Source organism: Vanessa atalanta, chromosome 15 (assembly GCF_905147765.1).
Source record: "Vanessa atalanta chromosome 15, ilVanAtal1.2, whole genome shotgun sequence".
NCBI lineage: Eukaryota > Metazoa > Arthropoda > Insecta > Lepidoptera > Nymphalidae > Vanessa > Vanessa atalanta.
In genome coordinates this window covers 1,132,966-1,152,562 of record NC_061885.1, presented here as the reverse complement: position 1 = coordinate 1,152,562, position 19,597 = coordinate 1,132,966, and the positions used below count along the sequence as shown (strand labels likewise).

The 19,597-nt window shown below is 32.5% G+C and overlaps 2 protein-coding genes across 3 annotated transcripts in view; both read right to left on the bottom strand.

Moving 5' to 3' along the window:
* Window positions 1-150: 150 nt before the first annotated feature.
* On the bottom strand, window positions 151-1,292 carry LOC125069206 (ATP synthase subunit d, mitochondrial). Its single transcript, XM_047678609.1, has 3 exons — window positions 1,117-1,292; window positions 717-935; window positions 151-488 (listed from the first exon to the last, which is right to left on the bottom strand). The coding sequence occupies exons 1-3, from the start codon at window positions 1,233-1,235 to the stop codon at window positions 302-304; spliced, it is 525 nt and encodes a 174-aa protein (XP_047534565.1). The 5' UTR covers window positions 1,236-1,292; the 3' UTR covers window positions 151-301.
* A 3,030-nt stretch (window positions 1,293-4,322) lies between these two features.
* LOC125069501 (protein trapped in endoderm-1) overlaps window positions 4,323-19,597 on the bottom strand; it is a 47,073-nt gene continuing 31,798 nt past the window's right edge. The window contains exons 5-7 of one of the 2 annotated variants that reach the window (XM_047679017.1): window positions 10,696-10,798; window positions 5,732-5,946; window positions 4,323-5,277 (exon numbers count right to left, since the gene is read on the bottom strand). In XM_047679017.1, coding sequence (XP_047534973.1) covers window positions 4,899-5,277; window positions 5,732-5,946; window positions 10,696-10,798 — 697 coding nt within the window. In that variant the 3' untranslated portion in view covers window positions 4,323-4,898. The remainder of the gene's footprint in view (window positions 5,278-5,731; window positions 5,947-10,695; window positions 10,799-19,597) is intronic. The other variant, XM_047679018.1, reaches the window with a different exon arrangement.

The following is a 19,597-nucleotide window of genomic DNA, read 5'->3' as shown; positions in this document are numbered from 1 at the left end:
TCTCCAATGCATCAGCATCCAGGGTGAGTTATTGTCCCTGTTATACTGGCTCTAACATGTGTGTGTGTTTCTACCCAGCAAGGTTGCACAAAACTTACTGCCAAAGTAAATTAAAGAATCATTTCTGATATTTTAAAATAAAAATAAGTGTGGAAACATATTACTTTATTCCTACATAAATTATACAGAACAATATATTATTCACTTCAGCTTAAGATGGTATACTTCACAAATAATGTTCTACATTGATCATTTTTTAATAGAACTTATTGTAAGCCCTTGATGTGTGTAGTAGCTTTATCTAGTGACCGGAATGAGCTTGTTTTTCTGGGTTAACATAGTCCAGTTGCTCTTCGGCATCATGAGGCCAGAATGTAGGCTTGTTGAGAGGATCGATGGCAATATCGGGGTGGGCCTCTTTGAAGTCTTCCATGGTCATCTGTTCATAAGGTAAGATCGCCTTGGTCTCTTGGATCTGCTTTTCGAACCTAAACAAAATATGATTTCAATGAATACTGGAATGTATTATTTAATATAATTAATCATTTCTATTTAGACCCCAACTTTATACACTTTAATAAACTTTTACTAAAGATGTTTCTGAATTAAATACTAATCAATAGGTGTTATTACTAAAATTGCAATAATTTAATTTTAATTAATAACATTAAAAAAACCTTGTTAACATTATTTTAAGCAAATAGTTTTTAACTTACGACGCAATGTTTGCATTCGATGATTGGACAAATGCATCGATTGCTTTCTTTACATCTACCCATTGAGCGTCAACTTTAGCGGTCATGGTGTCAGCAGGGTACGGGATCTTGAGGGCTTCGTATTGCTTTTGGAAAGTGTCCACCATTCCGGGAATGGGAATGGTCTGCTTGTAAAGTGCCCAGTTGATCTTAGGTAACTCAGAAGGGTTAGCCAACACCCTGGAAATATGTAATTAAAGTAATTATTAAAAACAATATTATAAACATTATACGATATAATCACCACTATCAATAATTAAATAATACTCAGTTATTATTTATTTTAAAGTATATATTCATGATTTTTTTATTATTACAAAAATTGATTTTTAAATTATGTAACATTCATGTCAAAACTAACCTTCGTAGATAGCCATCGGACTTGACTTTGAAAGCAGCAAGGCTAGCTTTCTGTTCCGCTGGGACCCTTTCGGCCAGGGCGGCCCAGTTTACAGAGCTCTGAGCGATCCTTTTCGACATATTTTGGCTGATTTATTCTATAAAATTGCGGATCTCGTCACTGACAACTTCAAGTAACCAAAGACAGATTTAAATTTTGTGGTGTTGCCATGAATATCATGCTGTTAACAGTAAAGCTATGTACACATAATAAACAAAGTTAAAAGATATAATATGTCTTGTACATATATCTATATGTATGCTAACTATAAAAAACAGTGTAGATAATTGCAATTGGCATATAATTTTATAATACTGACCTGTATTATTTGAGAGGAGTATTTTTTACATATTTTAATTTTCAAATATGTTTGATTCCACAACAATGCTTAGATATGAATATGTATTTCCATCTATCGTGTTATTTTTATCCACTTAAATAAATAATATTTTAATAGTTATTCAGAAGTAAATTGTACATTTATATATCCAAAATTACTAAAACGAAGCGTACAATTTAGAACATATGACAGAAGTTTTCATTCAAATTATTTTAAAACCTTCGATTATAAGAAAGTTATATGTTTAAAAAATATATAAAGTAGAGATTATTCAACTCATGAAGGCCTAGAAATAAAATACATGGATCTTTACTGAAGATGGTTCAATTCCTATTAAACGCCACTATATGTGCGAAATCAGCATTGATAATAATTATATCGTTATTTTACTATTGGCGGTAAAATAATATTGATAAAAAAACTTGTTTGTTGAGATTTGAATAAATCAGCTGTAAATCTTTCAGGACAAAAGGCCTTTGCCAATTAGAGGTTACATCAATGTAGTTGCTATTATTTAATGCGATCGTATCAAAGTATTAAGTTCTAGCATATCCGAAGATTTTTTCATCGGCAACATCTTAATAATTTCCCAACTATTAGGTATAAAATGTTTTTACTTTTTAATCGCCGAGGAATTACGTCCGCATGAATAGTAAAGGTATGACATAAGTTTAACCCATAGATAATACACTTATACTAGCGTTTAACCTTTTGTAATTTAAAAGTGACCACTTACCGAATTAGCTTTCTTACTTTATTTTTCCTCATTAGGAAATGTACATATTTCTAATTGAAAAATAATCAGCTATGAATCTGACATGACTTCAATAGAGCACTGTTACATGCCTCGGAAAGCACGTAAAGCCGTGGCCTACGCCTGATCTCTTTCTACGTGTGAACTCTTACACTACAGCTATACCTAATGGGTTTTTCTTTACTTTCGAAATGTGGTTGCTGTTGGCCCTGATCTCCTCTACGGCGTCACCAGGCAGAGATCTCCTGGGTGGTTTGTAGTGGAAATAGTTGCCTTGAGATTCGCTTAGGTGGGTATTATCTAATTGCGTTGATGAATTCTAGTTGATCTCTCTGTTTCTTATATATACACTAGAAGGCAGAAGCTTAAAAAATCTAAATCTTAAAAAATATACGCACTGAATACATAAAGTTTAACAGTAGTAAATATGATAAGATGATGGGGGAATGAAAAGCGTATACAGCAGAACGCCGATTATCCGAATTAAGTGGGACCGGGTCGATTTGGATAATTGGACATAGACTAGTAATAAAGAAAATCGAACTGTTACACATAGAATTAACTTTATCAAGTTTAACAAAAACAGTGCTGAAGTGTTTTTGTTAAACTTGAAATAACAGTTGAAATATATCTGAACTCCAGTGAGTTCCAACTTGTTACAATAAAACAAAACAAAAATTACTTGGTTTTTAATTTTTTTTAATTACGCTTAGGACCGGTTAATCGGCGTTCGGATAGTCAGCGTTCTACTGTACCTACATGTTTTGGGTTGTTGCCTTTTTATTGTAAGTTGCAAATGCGTAAAAAATATACTAAATGGTAAATGGTTATCGTCGCTCATTATCATCATCAGCATGAGAAGATGTTTTTAATGTGATGCCGGCCTTGAATGAACTTGTAAGAACAGATAACAGAATTTTTTACTGGTAACACCTAGGAACAAAAGAAAAATTTACTCTTTTTTATTTTAGGTCTACTCTCTTCTTTTATTAGGGCTCACTTTAAGTAACACTTGATAGGTTAGAAATAAAACAACTGAACTTACCGAAATACATTTATTTAAACTTTGGTATGAATTAATCTAAATTTTATAAGTAGATAAATTACCAAAACAAATTTTAAATGCTCGTATTTAATATAAATATATAAAACTATCTTATATTCAATACACAAAATAATTGCTGCCATTATTCTAATTGACTTTTAATATCAGTCTTGATGAAAAATTAAACAATATTTTTTAATAAAAAAAAATATAAAATTGTTTATTATGTAAAACTAAACGTTATATTTTTGGTATTACTACATATAAATATGTCCCTTAATAGTAATGTATTTATTTATGTAAATTAACTACCGGGAATGTTTCGAGGGATAAGAAATTGTAAGCGGATTTATAATGCAGCTGTAGATCATTCCACAAGTCGAGCTCCTATGAAACAATATACCCGCATCTCATTGGTCGATGATGAATGGCTAGAGACAAACGAGACCAATCCGGCATATAAATGAAATGATTTAGACAATAAAGGTAACGCGCATTAACCAATGAGTGCATACGGTCAATTACCTTTGGGAGGTCGTCTCGTGGAATGGAGTTTCAAGTATTTAACAGTACTAAAATTGACTCAAACTTGGTTGTATTTTTTTATTTGTTGCCACTAGGGGGCAAGCGGCTGTCAACGTAGGGAGGTTTGTTTTTTTACTTTACTTGGTAGGCCTGTTTCGTTTTTTAATCTATTGTTTCGATAATCGACTTGAATTAATTAATTAAATTACTTTCCAAATATTTTAAACACAACCCAAGGTTTAATTAAACTCAACCCATTAGTGAGATAAAGGAAAATGCAAACTGGTAATCACATCTCAAATGCAATTATTAATTTCAATGAAAAGTTATTTCAATGTTTTTGGTGACTATTTGGTAACTCAAAGCATATAAAAAGAAATTATTTTTAGGGGTTTTGCCTGGTTTTTTACATAAGGTATATACATTTTTTTATGTAATATTAGCTTCAGAAAAGAAGGTTCTATCTCTGCATCTCAGACACATTTTATATAATTATGAACTGGTAACATTTCAAAACTCAATATTTAGAATTGGTTGTTTTTTTTTTTAATTTGTATCTTGCTTTAGACAAAAGTACAACTAATGGTAGAGTATAAATCGGTATTAGTTTAACACTTAAGAATATTATATTTTTTCACCTTAGCATCTAAATAAATTACTTTGGTCATGTAAGTATGCTACTTTCATTTGTATTTACAATTATTAACATTTATTTACAGATAGTTAATAGATCTAGTAAGGCTAGCGCTACACATTAGTGCAAATCTTTACAGACAGAAAATTGTTCTTCTCTACTATTCGCAAGCACCTTGCAACAAAACTAGCAGCTTTGTTGTACTTTGTCAAATGTGTGACGCTCGATTAATAATTTGGTTCCTATTAAATGTGTATTAATAAAAATATTTTTTTTAAATATTTTACTTTATGTAATGACAGCTGACAGTAGTAAGCTATTTGTCTATGGTGCTTATATAATATACAATTATTCTTGATTATTTAGTTCAAAGTACCATCAGACAAACAATAACCAATCAATGGTCCCATTCAATCAATTCGCAACCAGTGCGATGTAAGACAATTTATAATTTAGTCGGTTTTTCCTTTAACGGATTACGTTTATCGAGGTAATGAGGAGAATTCGAGGACTGACCGACAGTCCTGCTCCCCCATGTAGTCCTTCGTGCTACAGGATTGTTTTTGCAGAATTTTAAAAGGTTTCCATACGCAGCTCTATATTGTCTATTGGTCGCTGCGTATATAAGTGGGTTCATTACACTGGAGGCCCAAGCCAGGATAGAGGCTATGATATGTAGCCAGGGGTAAGATATACCGTCGTCTGCTACGTTCATGATCATGAGGGGAAGGAAACAGGCGAGGAAACAAAGGAATATCGTCAACATTAGCGTTGTAAGGCGTGAGTCTTCCTCTTTCTCTTTGGCTGTTTGGCCGCTTAGTTTGCTGTAAATAAAAAAAAAAGTTTTATATACGAATACTATTAAAACATCTTCAATAAATTAATGAGGAGCCTAGCTCGTCAAAATACTTTCCTCAACAACAAATACAAGTTTCAAGGAATTTACATTAATAATAATTAATAAATGTTTCAAAATAGGATTTTAATACTAGAAGAACAGTCTGTCATTTCTCAGTCATGACTGAAATACGTGACTACGTGTCAATTCTTTGACGTATAGGAAAAGTCTCAGTCGCAAAAATTTTGAAATCAAAATTTAATTTGCTTATTATTCACTTTCACTTTCACTTTGAAGCAGAAGTAATCTTAGACACCCCCCAAAAACATCCATAAACAATGTGCCACACATGTGACTTCATTGAAATTTATTTAGTTATATTTTCCTAAGAAAATTGACAATTTTAACGCACACATAAAGAACATGCATAGATATCTCACCCACATACACACCTGCGTCCTTCCAGCTTTCTCTTGCTCTCTCTTACTCTCCAGTATATGCAAGAGTAGGACACAATAATTACAACGCAGGGTAACGCGAAACCGAACACGAAGAGATATTTCTTTGGACTCTTCCCGTCTTTGGGTAGAATCGTACAAGAGAACGTGTTTGGATCTAAACCAAGTTGGCCCCAAATTCCAAGGAGTGGTGGTATCTGAAATGATATAATTACTTTTAAATATAGAACACAATTGTTTATCTATACTAATATTATAAATGCGAAAGTAAGTCTGTATGTTTGTTATTTTATTCCGCCATACCACTGAACCAAATTTATGTATGTAATTTGGTAATTTTTGTGGCTAAGCAATTCGTGTTTCACGGGTTATATTTAACGAACGAGAAAAATAATTGCAACTGGTTGGAAAATATAATTAAGAAACAAAAACGAAGCTATTTTCTCCTGGGTCCATAGTGATGGTATTAATTATGGGTTACGAAGTATATTCCCCATATTAACCTTTTAATATTAGATGTATAGTTTTTTGTTTGTATGTTTTACTTATATACATACCTATATATTTACTATTGTAACATTTTATTGTTAAATAAAAGGATATGTATTATGATCGTGTCGAATTGAACACGTAAAATGAGTACCTCCAAAAATAAACTCAATATTCATACGGTATAAGTTCGGTATCAACGCGTTTACTTATTCCGCCACGACCTCACCCGTTGAATGCACAATAACATTCTTGATTAGGGTTGCCAACAGACAAATCGTAAAAAATAATAACCTTAACAGAATCATATTTCTTAATGCCCGTCTGGGTAGGTAACATAAAGTCGTCATATATTCTACCGCCAATAGCAGTAATTAGTATTGTTGTGTTCTGGTTTGAAGGATGAGTGCCAGTGTAACTACAGGCACAAGAATGGTGAACACTTAGTATCAGGTGGCCTATTAGCCCGTCTGCCTACAGATAGCAATATTTAGAGCCGTATTTATAAAGTATTCAGCCTTTTATCGTATTCAGACTGAAACTGATTATGTAATAATATTATATATATATGTATATATATAGGTATATATATAATTATCTATCATGGTATGGTCATGTTACGGGAAGGAATGAGGAACATATTGTGAGGAAGGTCTTGAGCATGAACGTGGTTGGATATAGAAGGGGACGACCAATGCAAAGATGGATGGATTGTGTGAAAGATGATATGGCTGGAAAGAATGTTACTTGTAAGATGACGTCAGATAGGGAAGTATGGAAGAAGAAGATATGCTGCGCCGACCCCAAGTAAATTGGGATAAAGGCAGGAGGATGATGATGTATATATATACAATATACATATATACTAAAACCGAAACCGAAACATTTTTCGGTATAAATGTAATGTATGTTGGTTTCGTAGGTTTTTTCTATAGTAATCATTTTACGGTCGGATTTTACGTCGAGTTCCCAACGATAATAACAGTATTGACAGCCCTATTCTTAAGCCATTAAAATGCATTTACACCAGAAACAATTGGTCGAAATTGTTTCGAACGGTTATCAACTGTTATTAACTTGGATTACGGAAATGGCGCTGAATGAGTGATGTTTAACAATTAACGTTTAACATATATGTATAATTTATAAGTTTAAACGAGTTTTAGTATCTTAAGGACGGGCTAAAAACGTATTACAATGAACGTAAATAGTACGAGTTTACATTTAATCAATTATTTTTAATGTCTATTACTGGCCCATTGTTATTTGAGTCACAGCAGTGCGATTCTGTAAGAATTCACTTCGTATCTAACTCGTGAAATATTTACAACGGACTTACTTACTTAGTGATATACATTTCGAAACGCGTATTACATTATTAGTGCTTATAGTCAGTGTCGCACAATCTGACATTTCACGTTCGTGTTTTACGGTGAGTTTCGAGTTTCTTGTTACAGAATTCGTACTCAATCACTATCCACTCATACACTTATGTCGACTCTAACTACTGGAAGAGAAATGTTTAAGTTCCATAATAAGACATTCAAAATGCCATTTTTAAAGCGGGTTTAAGTTGAATATCATACATTACTCAGGCTATCGTCTAAGATGTCGCGTCAATTCGTTGCCGAAGTTATTTATTTGTATTCATTCACCCTCCTTAGAATAAGCTATAGGCTACCTCGCGATGTTCTCCTTTACTTTTTATAGAAATAATTATATCTAACGATAAAAGCATAATATGTTTACTAGGTGGTAGGGCTTTGTGCAAGCCCGTTTGGGTAGGTACCACCCACTCATCAGATATTCTACCGCCAAACAGTAGTACTCAGTATTGTTGTGTTCCGGTTTGAAGGGTGAGTGAGCCAGTGTAACTACAGGTACAAGGGACGTAACATCTTAGTTCCCAAGGTTGGTGAGCATTGATGTAAGGAATATTTAATATTTCTTACAACGCCATTGTCTATGGGCGGTGGTGATCACTTACCATCAGGTGGCCCATTTGCTCGACCAACCAATCACAAACCAATATCATAAAGAAAAAAAATATTAACACATTAATTAATAATATGATTAAATACCCGAATACTATCCATGGTATTTTTATAAAATACTTAAATAACACAACTATTTATAACAACTAAACTAACGTCAATTAATGTGTCCCGGTCTTAATTTAAAGCGGGACCCACACGGATGGCCCTAATTCGGCGCAATTAAACACGTATCATACGTGGAAGTGCAATGAACTAATTCAACTTCCTTCATAATCCTAGTTTGTTTGTTTATCTGTGCACACGTCGAATACGCAACGTCTATTGTCATAAGGCTGTTTTCACACTAGGAAAATTATTAGAAAAAAGTGAAACGAATTTTACATATGAAGTGTTATATATGTAATGTGTATTTTATATGAGATTAATTCCTATCCTTATACTTTATATATCTTATATATAAATAGATTTTGTATATCTCCAAATATATACTACTAATTAGCCTAAAGTATCATAATATTGTACTTTATTAATAATTGTATACATAATGACTTTAATTTTACGACAACAGACTACATTGGCTTTACCGAAACTATGGCTTTACCGGCGCAAAATTTATAAAACTTCACCTATAGCATACAAACCCTCAACGCGATGTTACTCGAGAGGCGAATTAAAAGAAGGTAGCCTATGCCCTTCTCCGGGACACTAATTATTTCCAAACCAAATTTCATCTAAATCGGTTCAGCGTTTTAAGCGTGTAACATACAGTTACTTTCGAATTTATAATATAAGTATATATACATATATAACATTACAATATAATAGTATATAATATTAGTACATTATATATAAAAACCGGTGAAACGTGCTGTATATTCAAGTATATGTTTTATTTATATTGGTTTATAAGTTTTTCAATTAGGCATTACGAAAAAATGTGTCCTGATACATATATCAGGACACATTTTTTCACATTTTTCACATTTTTAATTAATTAATAATTCTTATGAGAATAGAAGAGTATTATTTCTGCCCACAGATACAGAAAGTTTATCGTTATAAGGCTGCATACACACGAGAAGAAGTGTTTATTTAAACATACGCAGAAGTGTTGTATTACTTAAATTACTATAATTTTGAACAATTTCCGATATGAATTATTGTTTATTTTGACATTAAGATTTTTTAATGTTTTTTTTTTTTTATAAAATATATCTTTTTCATTCTTGAAGGCATAATAATTAATATATGTGAATCAAAATATACTATGTTCAAGTAGGCTTTCGAATTATATTAAATGTAGAGCTAGCATTATGGTGTCAACTTTTAGTTCAAGTCAAATTGTTATTCAACGCGCAAGTCATTCACATTTCACAAGCTTGATGTATCGTATTGATATACAAGGTATTGACGTGTGTTACATAAATATATATTACAGTATAAAAAAATAGGGCCTAATTTACAATTTATCAATTATCTTAAACTTTACATATTAAATACAAAGATTTAGAGTAAGCTAGATACCACCGGCCGACTAAGCGTGCCCGATGTCTGTCAAATACTTAACGCGCCACTTTGGTTTGCGTTCGTGTAATTTTTTTTTATGTTAGAGGTGGCAAACGAGCAGGAGGCTCGCCTGATGGAAAGTGACTACCACCGCCCATGGACATCTGCAACACCGGGGGGCTTGCAGGTGCGTTGCCGTCCTTTCAGGAAGGAGTACGCTCTTAAAACTAACTAACTGTAACTACTAATACTACTTTTAACTGTGCCGTTGTAAACTGTAAAAATCTTCTAGGGTAGTAAATTGACTCAATGTAACTATATACTACTACCGGTAAGTATTATTTTCGTTCAAATAGCTGAATTAATTTTAAAATCAATTTATGATTTTTAAGTGTGACTGTTGTGTATAAAAAAGTTGACATGCTCAGTATTTTTTACTATCAATGAACATGAGATGTCTACCCTACTTTAAATCTCTGATGTAATACTAAACATAAATGTTATTAAAATCAATATAAATATTACTACTATACAACAAATTCACGGACAACAGGACTGTGGAGGACTGTTACTTTAAATGTAAATACATGTGTTATAATACATTGGGCCCAAATTCTACTAAAATATTGTCAGTTTAACGCAATCGAATCGAAATATAATCGTTGCCGATCAGCTGTTTTCCAATTCTACAAACGCAACGATTTGCGGTTCGGTCGCAGTTGGATCGGAATATCAACGGGATCGTATCGCATTCAATATTAAACAGAGATGTTTACGGTGAAGTTAATTTTAGTAAGGAATAGTCGAAATTGGATCAAAATTAAATCGGGAACATGTTACCGCTATTGGTAGAATTGGCCCCTTGATTTGTAACCCTGATGGACTAGCACTACTCCTATCTAAAGATTATACAGGGAAAAGAGGTTTTAAAAAGGAGGTTTATAATGTACTTACCATTAAACCAAACGATACGAGCCATATTAGTAACAGTTGTATCCAGATCTTGGTCGTCGTGTAGATCTGTGAGTACATGTCGTAGTAGGCTATCAATGTGTATCTGTGGAAGAAGTAAAAACTTTATGAGTGGTTTGAAATATTGTTTTTAATTTCGAGTTTCATATAAATCTAAATAATTGTTATTTATAGTCGAGCTCATGTCGGAGTATGTGTAGGTGAAATAAAAAAAAAAACTTTTTTTGCACTTTTACAAAAAAATATTTATTAAAAAAATACTTTAGCCCAGTTATGTATATATAATTACACTAATTTCATCAGTTTTTTTTTAACTTGTATATACTACTATCAAAATATGTTATATTTACTTTTGTAAAATAACTTTGAGGTTGGTATTAAGAAGACATTTATTTCAAAAAAAGTTGAAAAAGAGTAACTACTGAGTTTTTTGCCGGTTCTTCTCGGTAGAATCTACATTCCGAACCGGTGGTAGCTTTAATTTAAATAGTTTGTTAAATGACGATTCAAAAATGCTCGTAAAAGCCTACTTGATTAAATTATATTTTGATTTCAATTTGAAGATAGACTCCATAATTTAAATACAGTGTGTTGCTCACAACGCAATTGGCGTAATATTTTTTTTTAATAAATCAGTCTCTTAATTTATTTAATAGATTTGATGTAGTATCAAATCTATTAAATAAATCCCAAAGTATCTTATTTTGAATACGATGACGAAATTTGGCATTAATAAAAAACGAGATGGCCCAGTGGTTAGAACGCGTGCATCTTAACCGATGATTTCGAGTTCAAACCCAGGCAAGCACCACTGAATTTTTACACATTTGTATTGCACCAACCCGCATTGGAGCAGCGTGGTGGAATATGCTCCAAACCTTCTCCTCAAAGGGAGAGGAGACCTTAGCCCAGCAGTGGGAAATTTACAGGCTGTTAATGTAAATATATGTATGTAAAAAACGAGATATATTCTACGACTTTCTATATTGATGTCCATCCAGATCTCAGGGTATGACTTTAACAATTTTCAGTTGTCATTAAATGTTATCGTTTGTAATAAAAAATCAAGCTCATAATGTAACCGTTAAAGCACGTTGAGTTAATGTTGTAATGAAGTCTAACGAATGTTTGAAGTTTTGAACCACTCGAACGACACCCGCATTCACGGTGGATTAGAAGTGTATACGTTATTGAACGAAACGAATCTCCGAAAGCGATACGATGCTTATGATATTTTTATGTTAATTCTACATCGTATTGTATACGAGATATCACACCTTATTCTGTCATATATCTGTAAAACTAAAGATTTATAAACGTAAGTTAAACAAACCTCCTTTCGTTTAATTTTCGTTTAATGATTTGATAATCGGAGGTGTGTGAATTTAGTGTGCACCTAATTTTTTTTTTCTTAATTCTATATTCAAATATGAGCTGATATATCTGCTATAATATTTTAATATCTATTTAATAGGATTATCATCTGGGCCTACACACAGGCCTCACGTTTGGGTGCGCCTCGCCTCGAGGTACCATAGGTTTTATTAAAATATTTTTTGGATGGAGGAGTAATCGCCAAATCACTGCCTACACTCGGTCGCATCTTGTGCTTAAGACGCCGCTGTCTACAAAACTTTCTACCAAAATCACAAAAAAAAATTTCGACAAATTTATCGAAATTGTTCTTATATTGTAGTGATAGTTATTATGGTAGAGCAATAACCATAATTTATAATTCGTGACTTGGTTCGATTTCAAATCAAAATGTAGTAATTTAAAAAAAAAAAACAACATTTTTACTAATTTATTTGTACAGATTCAACCCAATAAGTTCTCTAAGTGTTATCGGCATTTAAAAAGCACTCGGCTAACCGTGAGAAACAGTCGTTTGCTTTTGATAAGATAAGAAATGTATGCTGCAAGTTTGTCTCGATCGTTTTAAATGGGGTTACATACTGTTGGCTTAACTCGCTATTGTGTAAAAGTTGCATAGTAAAAAGTATCTTTTAAAACGATATAATCTCCTTTTAAAAATAAATTGATGAAGGTTTTAAAACCTCCTTGTGTGGCTTGGAGCTCCATCACGCGATTCCAATGCGGTAATACGGATTAAGTGTTCTGTTTATGGCAAATGTCTTTAAGTATTCCTATATAGCAAAACATGTGATGAATTTTAAACCATACTAGATGAAAATCTGGTTTCGCTCGGGTAAAATAAATAAGACTAAACAAATACCGTATAAAATGTATCGTGGATAAGTTTCCATTGAGTTTACCGTATCCCTGCACGAAATTATTATTTGGAATGCACCTATTGATCGCACTCTTAAGCGTTAAAAATGGCCGCTAGTTTATATATTTACTTATTAAAGACCAGTCAATACACTTACACATGTTATACATAAAAACATATTTATACCTAATATAAAATGTGCGACTCTTTAAGAAGGCCACAACATGCATTTTTTAAGTACAATACACAAGTATATTTTTTTACTAAAATCATTTTATAATACTAATATACTAGAGATTAACTATATTTCATTTCAAAAACAAAGCAATAAATATTATAATTAACAAGTTCAGTAATATAATTTATAACGCTAATAACATACAACAACCCCAGTTGAATTTTATCCCATTGTATTTTATGGATTTAATATCATTATTAGATTTGATATATAAATGTCTCCGATAATGTATATGAATTTTGCGGATATATGTTGTCGACTAAAAACCATTATTTTTAAGATCTACTATTGTGGTTAGGTTTCGATGGGGTCTATCGTAGACTTGCACGAAATTCTTTCAATATGGTATGGTATTAAGCACATGAGTTGGTACCAAATTCAGTGGAACTTGTCCTTAATAAAACTTAGTAAAAAACTAATAGTACAAATTTAGGTTATGAAATTGAAAGCTAAATATAACTGCTTTATTCAGTTGTGCCATATCGTTCATGTACAAGATTTATTAGAAGTCAGCTGTTTGATTGATCCTATATCATGATATTTGATTTATCAGAGCGGCTTCTTTCAAAGTTCCTCTTAGAGATGCTCTTGATCTGTTTGGTTTAAATTATTAAAATGATTCCAATTATAATTGCAATAGTGTAATTTTTCCTTGAACATGAGGCCATTCCACGAATAAAACATAGTATCATAAAAGGACCTTCTGTGGTTATAGTACGATGATATCATTGGCACTTAGCACGTCTTCTCGGAGTAGATGAAAGCGAATCCGCGCACAAAATAAAGTAACACGTTGATGCAACTCGTAAGGGCTCCAGCACAGAGATCCCTTTATACAGCGGCTACTGACCCGCACTCATGAATGGATTTATTTTTATGGTAAATACCACGAGTGTGAGGGATAAGTTGAAGGCGATTATGGAATTGAATTTATGATGATATGAGTTTTTGAGTACGATCAGAGAATAATTTCAGATAAATCGTGCCGTTTTATACGGTACACTTCTGACGCAGTTACCGTCTTGGAACTAATGCACCAACGAAATAATTCCGAGCGGCTGGTGGCGTCAAGCGCTTGCTTGACGCCACCATAAAAATCGTATTTTATTTAATATTTTAATAAATTCTAACACCTAAAACCGTAAGAGAATACTCATATGTTAATTAATAAGTTCAAACCTTGTGTAAAATAAACATTAATTGATACAGCATAAAACACAATACAATAATATAAAGACAACTAGAAAAAACCGCGGCTTCGCTCGCTTTTAATTCAGTTTGTGATTTAACGGATAAATACTTCAAGAACTTTCATACCGCCCTTTATCCCCAACATTACTCACTGAAAGGATAAAAAAAGTAGCCTACATCTCCCCTTAATGTTCAAACTTGCTTCGTGCCATATTTCATCAAAATCGTTTCAGCGTTTTAGCCTTGAAAGTGTAACAAACGGACAGACAGTTACTTTTGCATTGATAATACAGATAAAAAATGTCTTCGTATCCGTTGATTACCATAAAAGGCATATAAATTTATTTGTACATATATACCCATACATTTGTCTATGTATTTGAGAAAAAGAGTAGGTATTAATATCGACTAATATACTCTACTTTTCTCTTTTTTAATTATATCTATCTCCACTTGAATAAATAACATTCGGAACTAGTTTATTTTAGTACAACATTAGGCGACCCACTATCTATCTTTTTTAATATGTATTTAAAGAACTCTTTTATCGCAAAATCTCGTGTCTTGGGAGCAAAGTATCGATCTTATGAATTCAGTTTAGAAATTTTATTGCAATGTAAACAGTTATGTTGTGGAAGTATCGTGTAATGCAGATATAGCATCACAATAAGTGTTGCATTTCATGACGTTTGAATTATGCGATTGTACACAATGCCAATGGTGCCTTAGTGTGAGTGACTTTTTATGTAATATAGCCGGAGACATGGCGCACATGGACCACCACCTATGTACATACACAGGCGTTGTAAGGAATATAAACCAACCCTTGCATCTAAAATAACTCTAGAAACAAAAAAAAGTTCTTTTTGAATCGTCATGTTACGTCATGTTACAGTTAAATGTAAAGCTACCACTGGTTCGGAATATAGATTCTACCTAGAAGAACCGGCGTGAAACTCAAAGTTACCACCACCGGTCAGGCGCCTGTGCCTGTTCCGCTGTCTAGCTCACCCTTCAAACCGGAACACAATAATACTAAGCATTTCTGGATAATGGTAAAACGTCTCATGAGTGGATGGTACCTATCCAGAGGGACATACACAAAGCCCTAAACAGAGTTCAGCTTGTGGATATATACCAAACGTCTTGGTTATCGGTCGAATGGTATATAAGTTGATGCATTTAAATGAGTCTTAACTTTCATCTCTTATTTCATAATACGAATAATCTGTTATGTTTTGCTAGTGATACTAATAACATATTATTAGTAATACCAGAAAAACATACCAAAAGTCTCACGTTGGTAAAAATATTAATACCGAAATGTATATATATGTATCAATGAAAAATCATTCTGCAAAATCTCAATTTGTATCTCTTTCTTATATTTTGATGGAGCCTTTAATTATTATTGTTAATGTCGCATACCACTTTCTGGTATTGCACGGTGTTCTGACGTGAGTGTAAATATCAATCCCCGATTCTAAGAGGTCACTTTTAGTGAGTAAAGTCCTTGAAGGTAAAAATTTATTTATTTATCTATAACTGTTTAGATGGATAGACGGTTAAGTATCTTTCTACGTTCGTTGTTTTTTTCTTAACGAATGCATATTTATGCGATGGAACACGCATCATAGGTCATTATAATTATTTCTTCTGAGAATCTTCATGTAACTGATTTTCATGCGCTATAAAACTTGAAAACTGTGTCAATACCCATTGTGCGTTCATCGCTCGGTTCGCATGTATTATATCGACATTTATGTTGGAATCTTATGAGGTATGGATAACCAGACTCAATCATTTATTTCACAAGAGCTCGACGTCTTCAAATAATATACTTAAAATTACTTTTTGTCACATTAGCTATCGAACACTTGGCCCTTACGAGTAGTAGTGCAAAAAGCTTTTATAAGTATAACACCTCGCCTTATTGCCTCCACCGATGACAGGAGGGTTGGTTTGTTTTTTGCCCAAAGGATCGGAATTGCGATTCAACGGGGAAATGCTGCTACCATTCTTGCTACCATTCCATCTTCAATATTATCATATTCGTCATATTTGTATATATTTAAGGGCTTAATGTCAGTAATTCTTATGTAAATAAAAAATATATAATATTGATTTTAATATGTTTACAGGACAGATGAATTTGACTGTCTCGTTGGGCAGGCAGCAAATACAGCTGCAGACTATGAGGTCCAAGTTCAAACCCAAGGTTCGGTCAGTAAAGAGTTTCTCTGTAGTTTAACAGATATCCATTTCATCAGGTTAAGAGGGCGGTGGACTATAACGTGTAGCGTTGGCGCATAAACTTGAGAATTATAATATCCTTGCGCAGTTCACTACTGCGAAATCAGTCAGGATATTAATTCAGCGCTTACGCTCTCGGGGATAGTCTCCGTGGCAAATTGACAGGAAAAATCCAAAGATTGAAAAATGAATACAACTGAATGTCATCTTTCAATATTTAATAAATTAATAAAAAAAAAAATATTTTTATAAAGTTGTAACGTTGGAACTGTTAGAAAAGAATACGTACCTAAACTTTTTCTCAGGAAAGGTTTGTTTGGAGACGTTACATATGTACATATTATCCTCACGGTTAAATTATTTAATATTTATAAAGGTAATTTTTTTTTTTCATAATTACATTAAACTTGTTTTATCAGCTATCAAAGTATATGACTAGTTGAACCTGCCGCTTTAACCGCACGAAATTTATAAAATTTTACTCAAAGCATTTTATTCGAGGGTGAATAAAGAAAAGCCTATATCTTTCCCGGGACTTAAACTATCTCCCAACCAAACTTCATCTAAATCCGTTCAGCGATTTCAGCGTAAATAGATAACAAACAGAGTTACTTTCGCATTTATAAGTATAGATTGTGTGGCTTAACCGTGAAGTTGTCCGTGAAAATAAAACAATTATATCTAGTGAAAAAAAAACGAACAGACTTTCCGACCGGCCTATTAAAAAAAATTATATTAAATAGAGACAAATGACAAATGATTAGAAAACAAGTATGTTGGCGTGCAATTATTTGTAATAACATTTAGAAAGTTAAAGATCTCTTTTTTCAGCGTGAAACTTACATTACACACAAGTTACTGAATTACGAGCTATTTCGATACTGCGTTTGCGTGATTTCTAGACATATTTTTGACAGTGCTCATTTCATTTCAGAGAGACTCCGATTTGATTCCGCTTCTTCTCGCTAGAATCTATATTCCGTATCGGTGGTAGCTTTTCAATTAAACACGATGATGCGAAAGTAATGGCTGCTTGGTTTAAGAATATTTTACTGTTATAATCTTATAGCAAGTAGTCAAGTTTGTATGCCCGTCCTCATCAAGGGTGTAGGGGATGCTAAAAATCAGGCACCTTAGAAGGTCTCTTTAAAATCTTTTTTTTGGGGGGAATAGAACCTGCTCGAACTTGGACGCTTGTTATGCTTAAGACGGGACTGCAAGTTTGTACTAAAAACAAACTTATATTCCAAGAATTATTTTGTTCTGTTAATTTCAGAGAGTAAGACGTCTCGTCGTAATTCTGTCTTTTCTAGTTGTTAATATTGGAAATGTAACATGACAAACAATTTCCCAATTATACTTGCTAAAAAAATATTTAAAATATAAAATGATGTAACGTAAAATTAAAAACTGTTTTTATATCAAAACTAAGATAATTAAGTAAAGACAGAGGTTATAAAAATTATTTATAATAATAATAATTCTTAAAATTAAGCAATTATTATTGAAACTAGATAAGTAACTTCAAACAACAAAAAGGAGATTAAGTTCTTACTGGGCAGAATAATAATTATCGGTCAATTAAGTTGTTGGATGCCACAGACTCTGTTAAGTATATCCCATCAAAAACATAAATGTAAAAATGAGAGCCAAGTTAAATATTATGATATATACCTTGGTTGTTGTCTTCAACGACAAAAGAAGTGAGATCTAAATTTGTGCCAAGTTAAATAGTCCTTTTTGAAATTTATTTATAACTACATAAAATATCATTTCTTCTTATAACTTGGGGTAATATATTGTTGCCTAAGGTCTGACTTGGCTAGTTCTTATATGTTTATAAACACAAATTGTAGTTTGTGTTTAGAATAACAAATTATAACTCAGAACATCTAAGAAGAATGGAGGACAGCTCAGTATTGCTTAGTTAGTATTAATGTACATTAAGAGCTGCGATGGTCCAGTCACTAGAAAACATGAATCTTAACCAGATATTGCGAGTTCATATCCAGAGAAGTACCATTGAATATTTGCGTGCTTAATTTGTGTTTATAATTCATTTGTAACAGGCTTAGAACTTACGAAGGCTATAATATAATTTGTATATGAGAACTAGCCAAGTCAGACCTTAGGCAACAATATATTACCCCAAGTTATAAGAAGAAATGATATTTTATGTAGTTATAAATAAATTTCAAAAAGGACTATTTAACTTGGCACAAATTTAGATCTCACTTCTTTTGTCGTTGAAGACAACAACCAAGGTATATATCATAATATTTAACTTGGCTCTCATTTTTACATTTATGTTTTTGATGGGATATCACTACTTTTTGTATATAAATTATTAGTAGGTACTTATTAATAACAAAATTAATACCAAATGGTTTTTGTTAAGCTATTCTATTTTCTTATGTTTACGGGGTATAATTGTCTTTTTTTTGGTACGTTCTTATTTTTCTTGTAGGTACCTCTTAAATGTTCGAGTGAATTGCCCATTTAGTGTCCGGATATTTTTTACGCGTTTTCTGTTTATATTTAATTTACCCAAGTAGGGGTGGTATAATGTGCGCAGACGGTTGTACTCTACAATAGAGCTCTCTTGTGTCTTGATTTGACTTGGACCTAAATTGATAAAATGTACTCCATCTAAGTTTTTAACTCCAGAGAGGCCAACGTAAGCCTGCTCTTTACTTAATATAGAGGAGCCTATGTCGAAAAGAGCACCGTCAAGTGCTTGTGATTTGTATATAGTAGTAGAATATGCTAAGCAAATAGAGAATTGTTTCCTTTGAACATATATGTTCATTACTTAATATCTGTAACTTGGTTTGGCTTCTAGTTCGCAAATTAAATTATGTTTAAATTGAATTGTTATTTTACATGCGCTATTGCTGTTGTCGACGTCCTCAATGTACTTTCTCTATTTTTCCATTGGACCCATTCACCAGGTCTTTGCTGACATCAGC

Excerpts from the sequence above, each read along its gene's own strand:
- LOC125069206 (XM_047678609.1), bottom strand. The coding sequence starts at position 1,235 with ATGTCGAAAAGGATCGCTCAGAGCTCTGTAAACTGGGCCGCCCTGGCC. Across the intron at positions 936-1,116 it reads TCCGATGGCTATCTACGAAG|GGTGTTGGCTAACCCTTCTG; the intron begins GTTAGTTTTGAC and ends ACATATTTCCAG. Across the intron at positions 489-716 it reads TCGAATGCAAACATTGCGTC|GTTCGAAAAGCAGATCCAAG; the intron begins GTAAGTTAAAAA and ends TATTTTGTTTAG.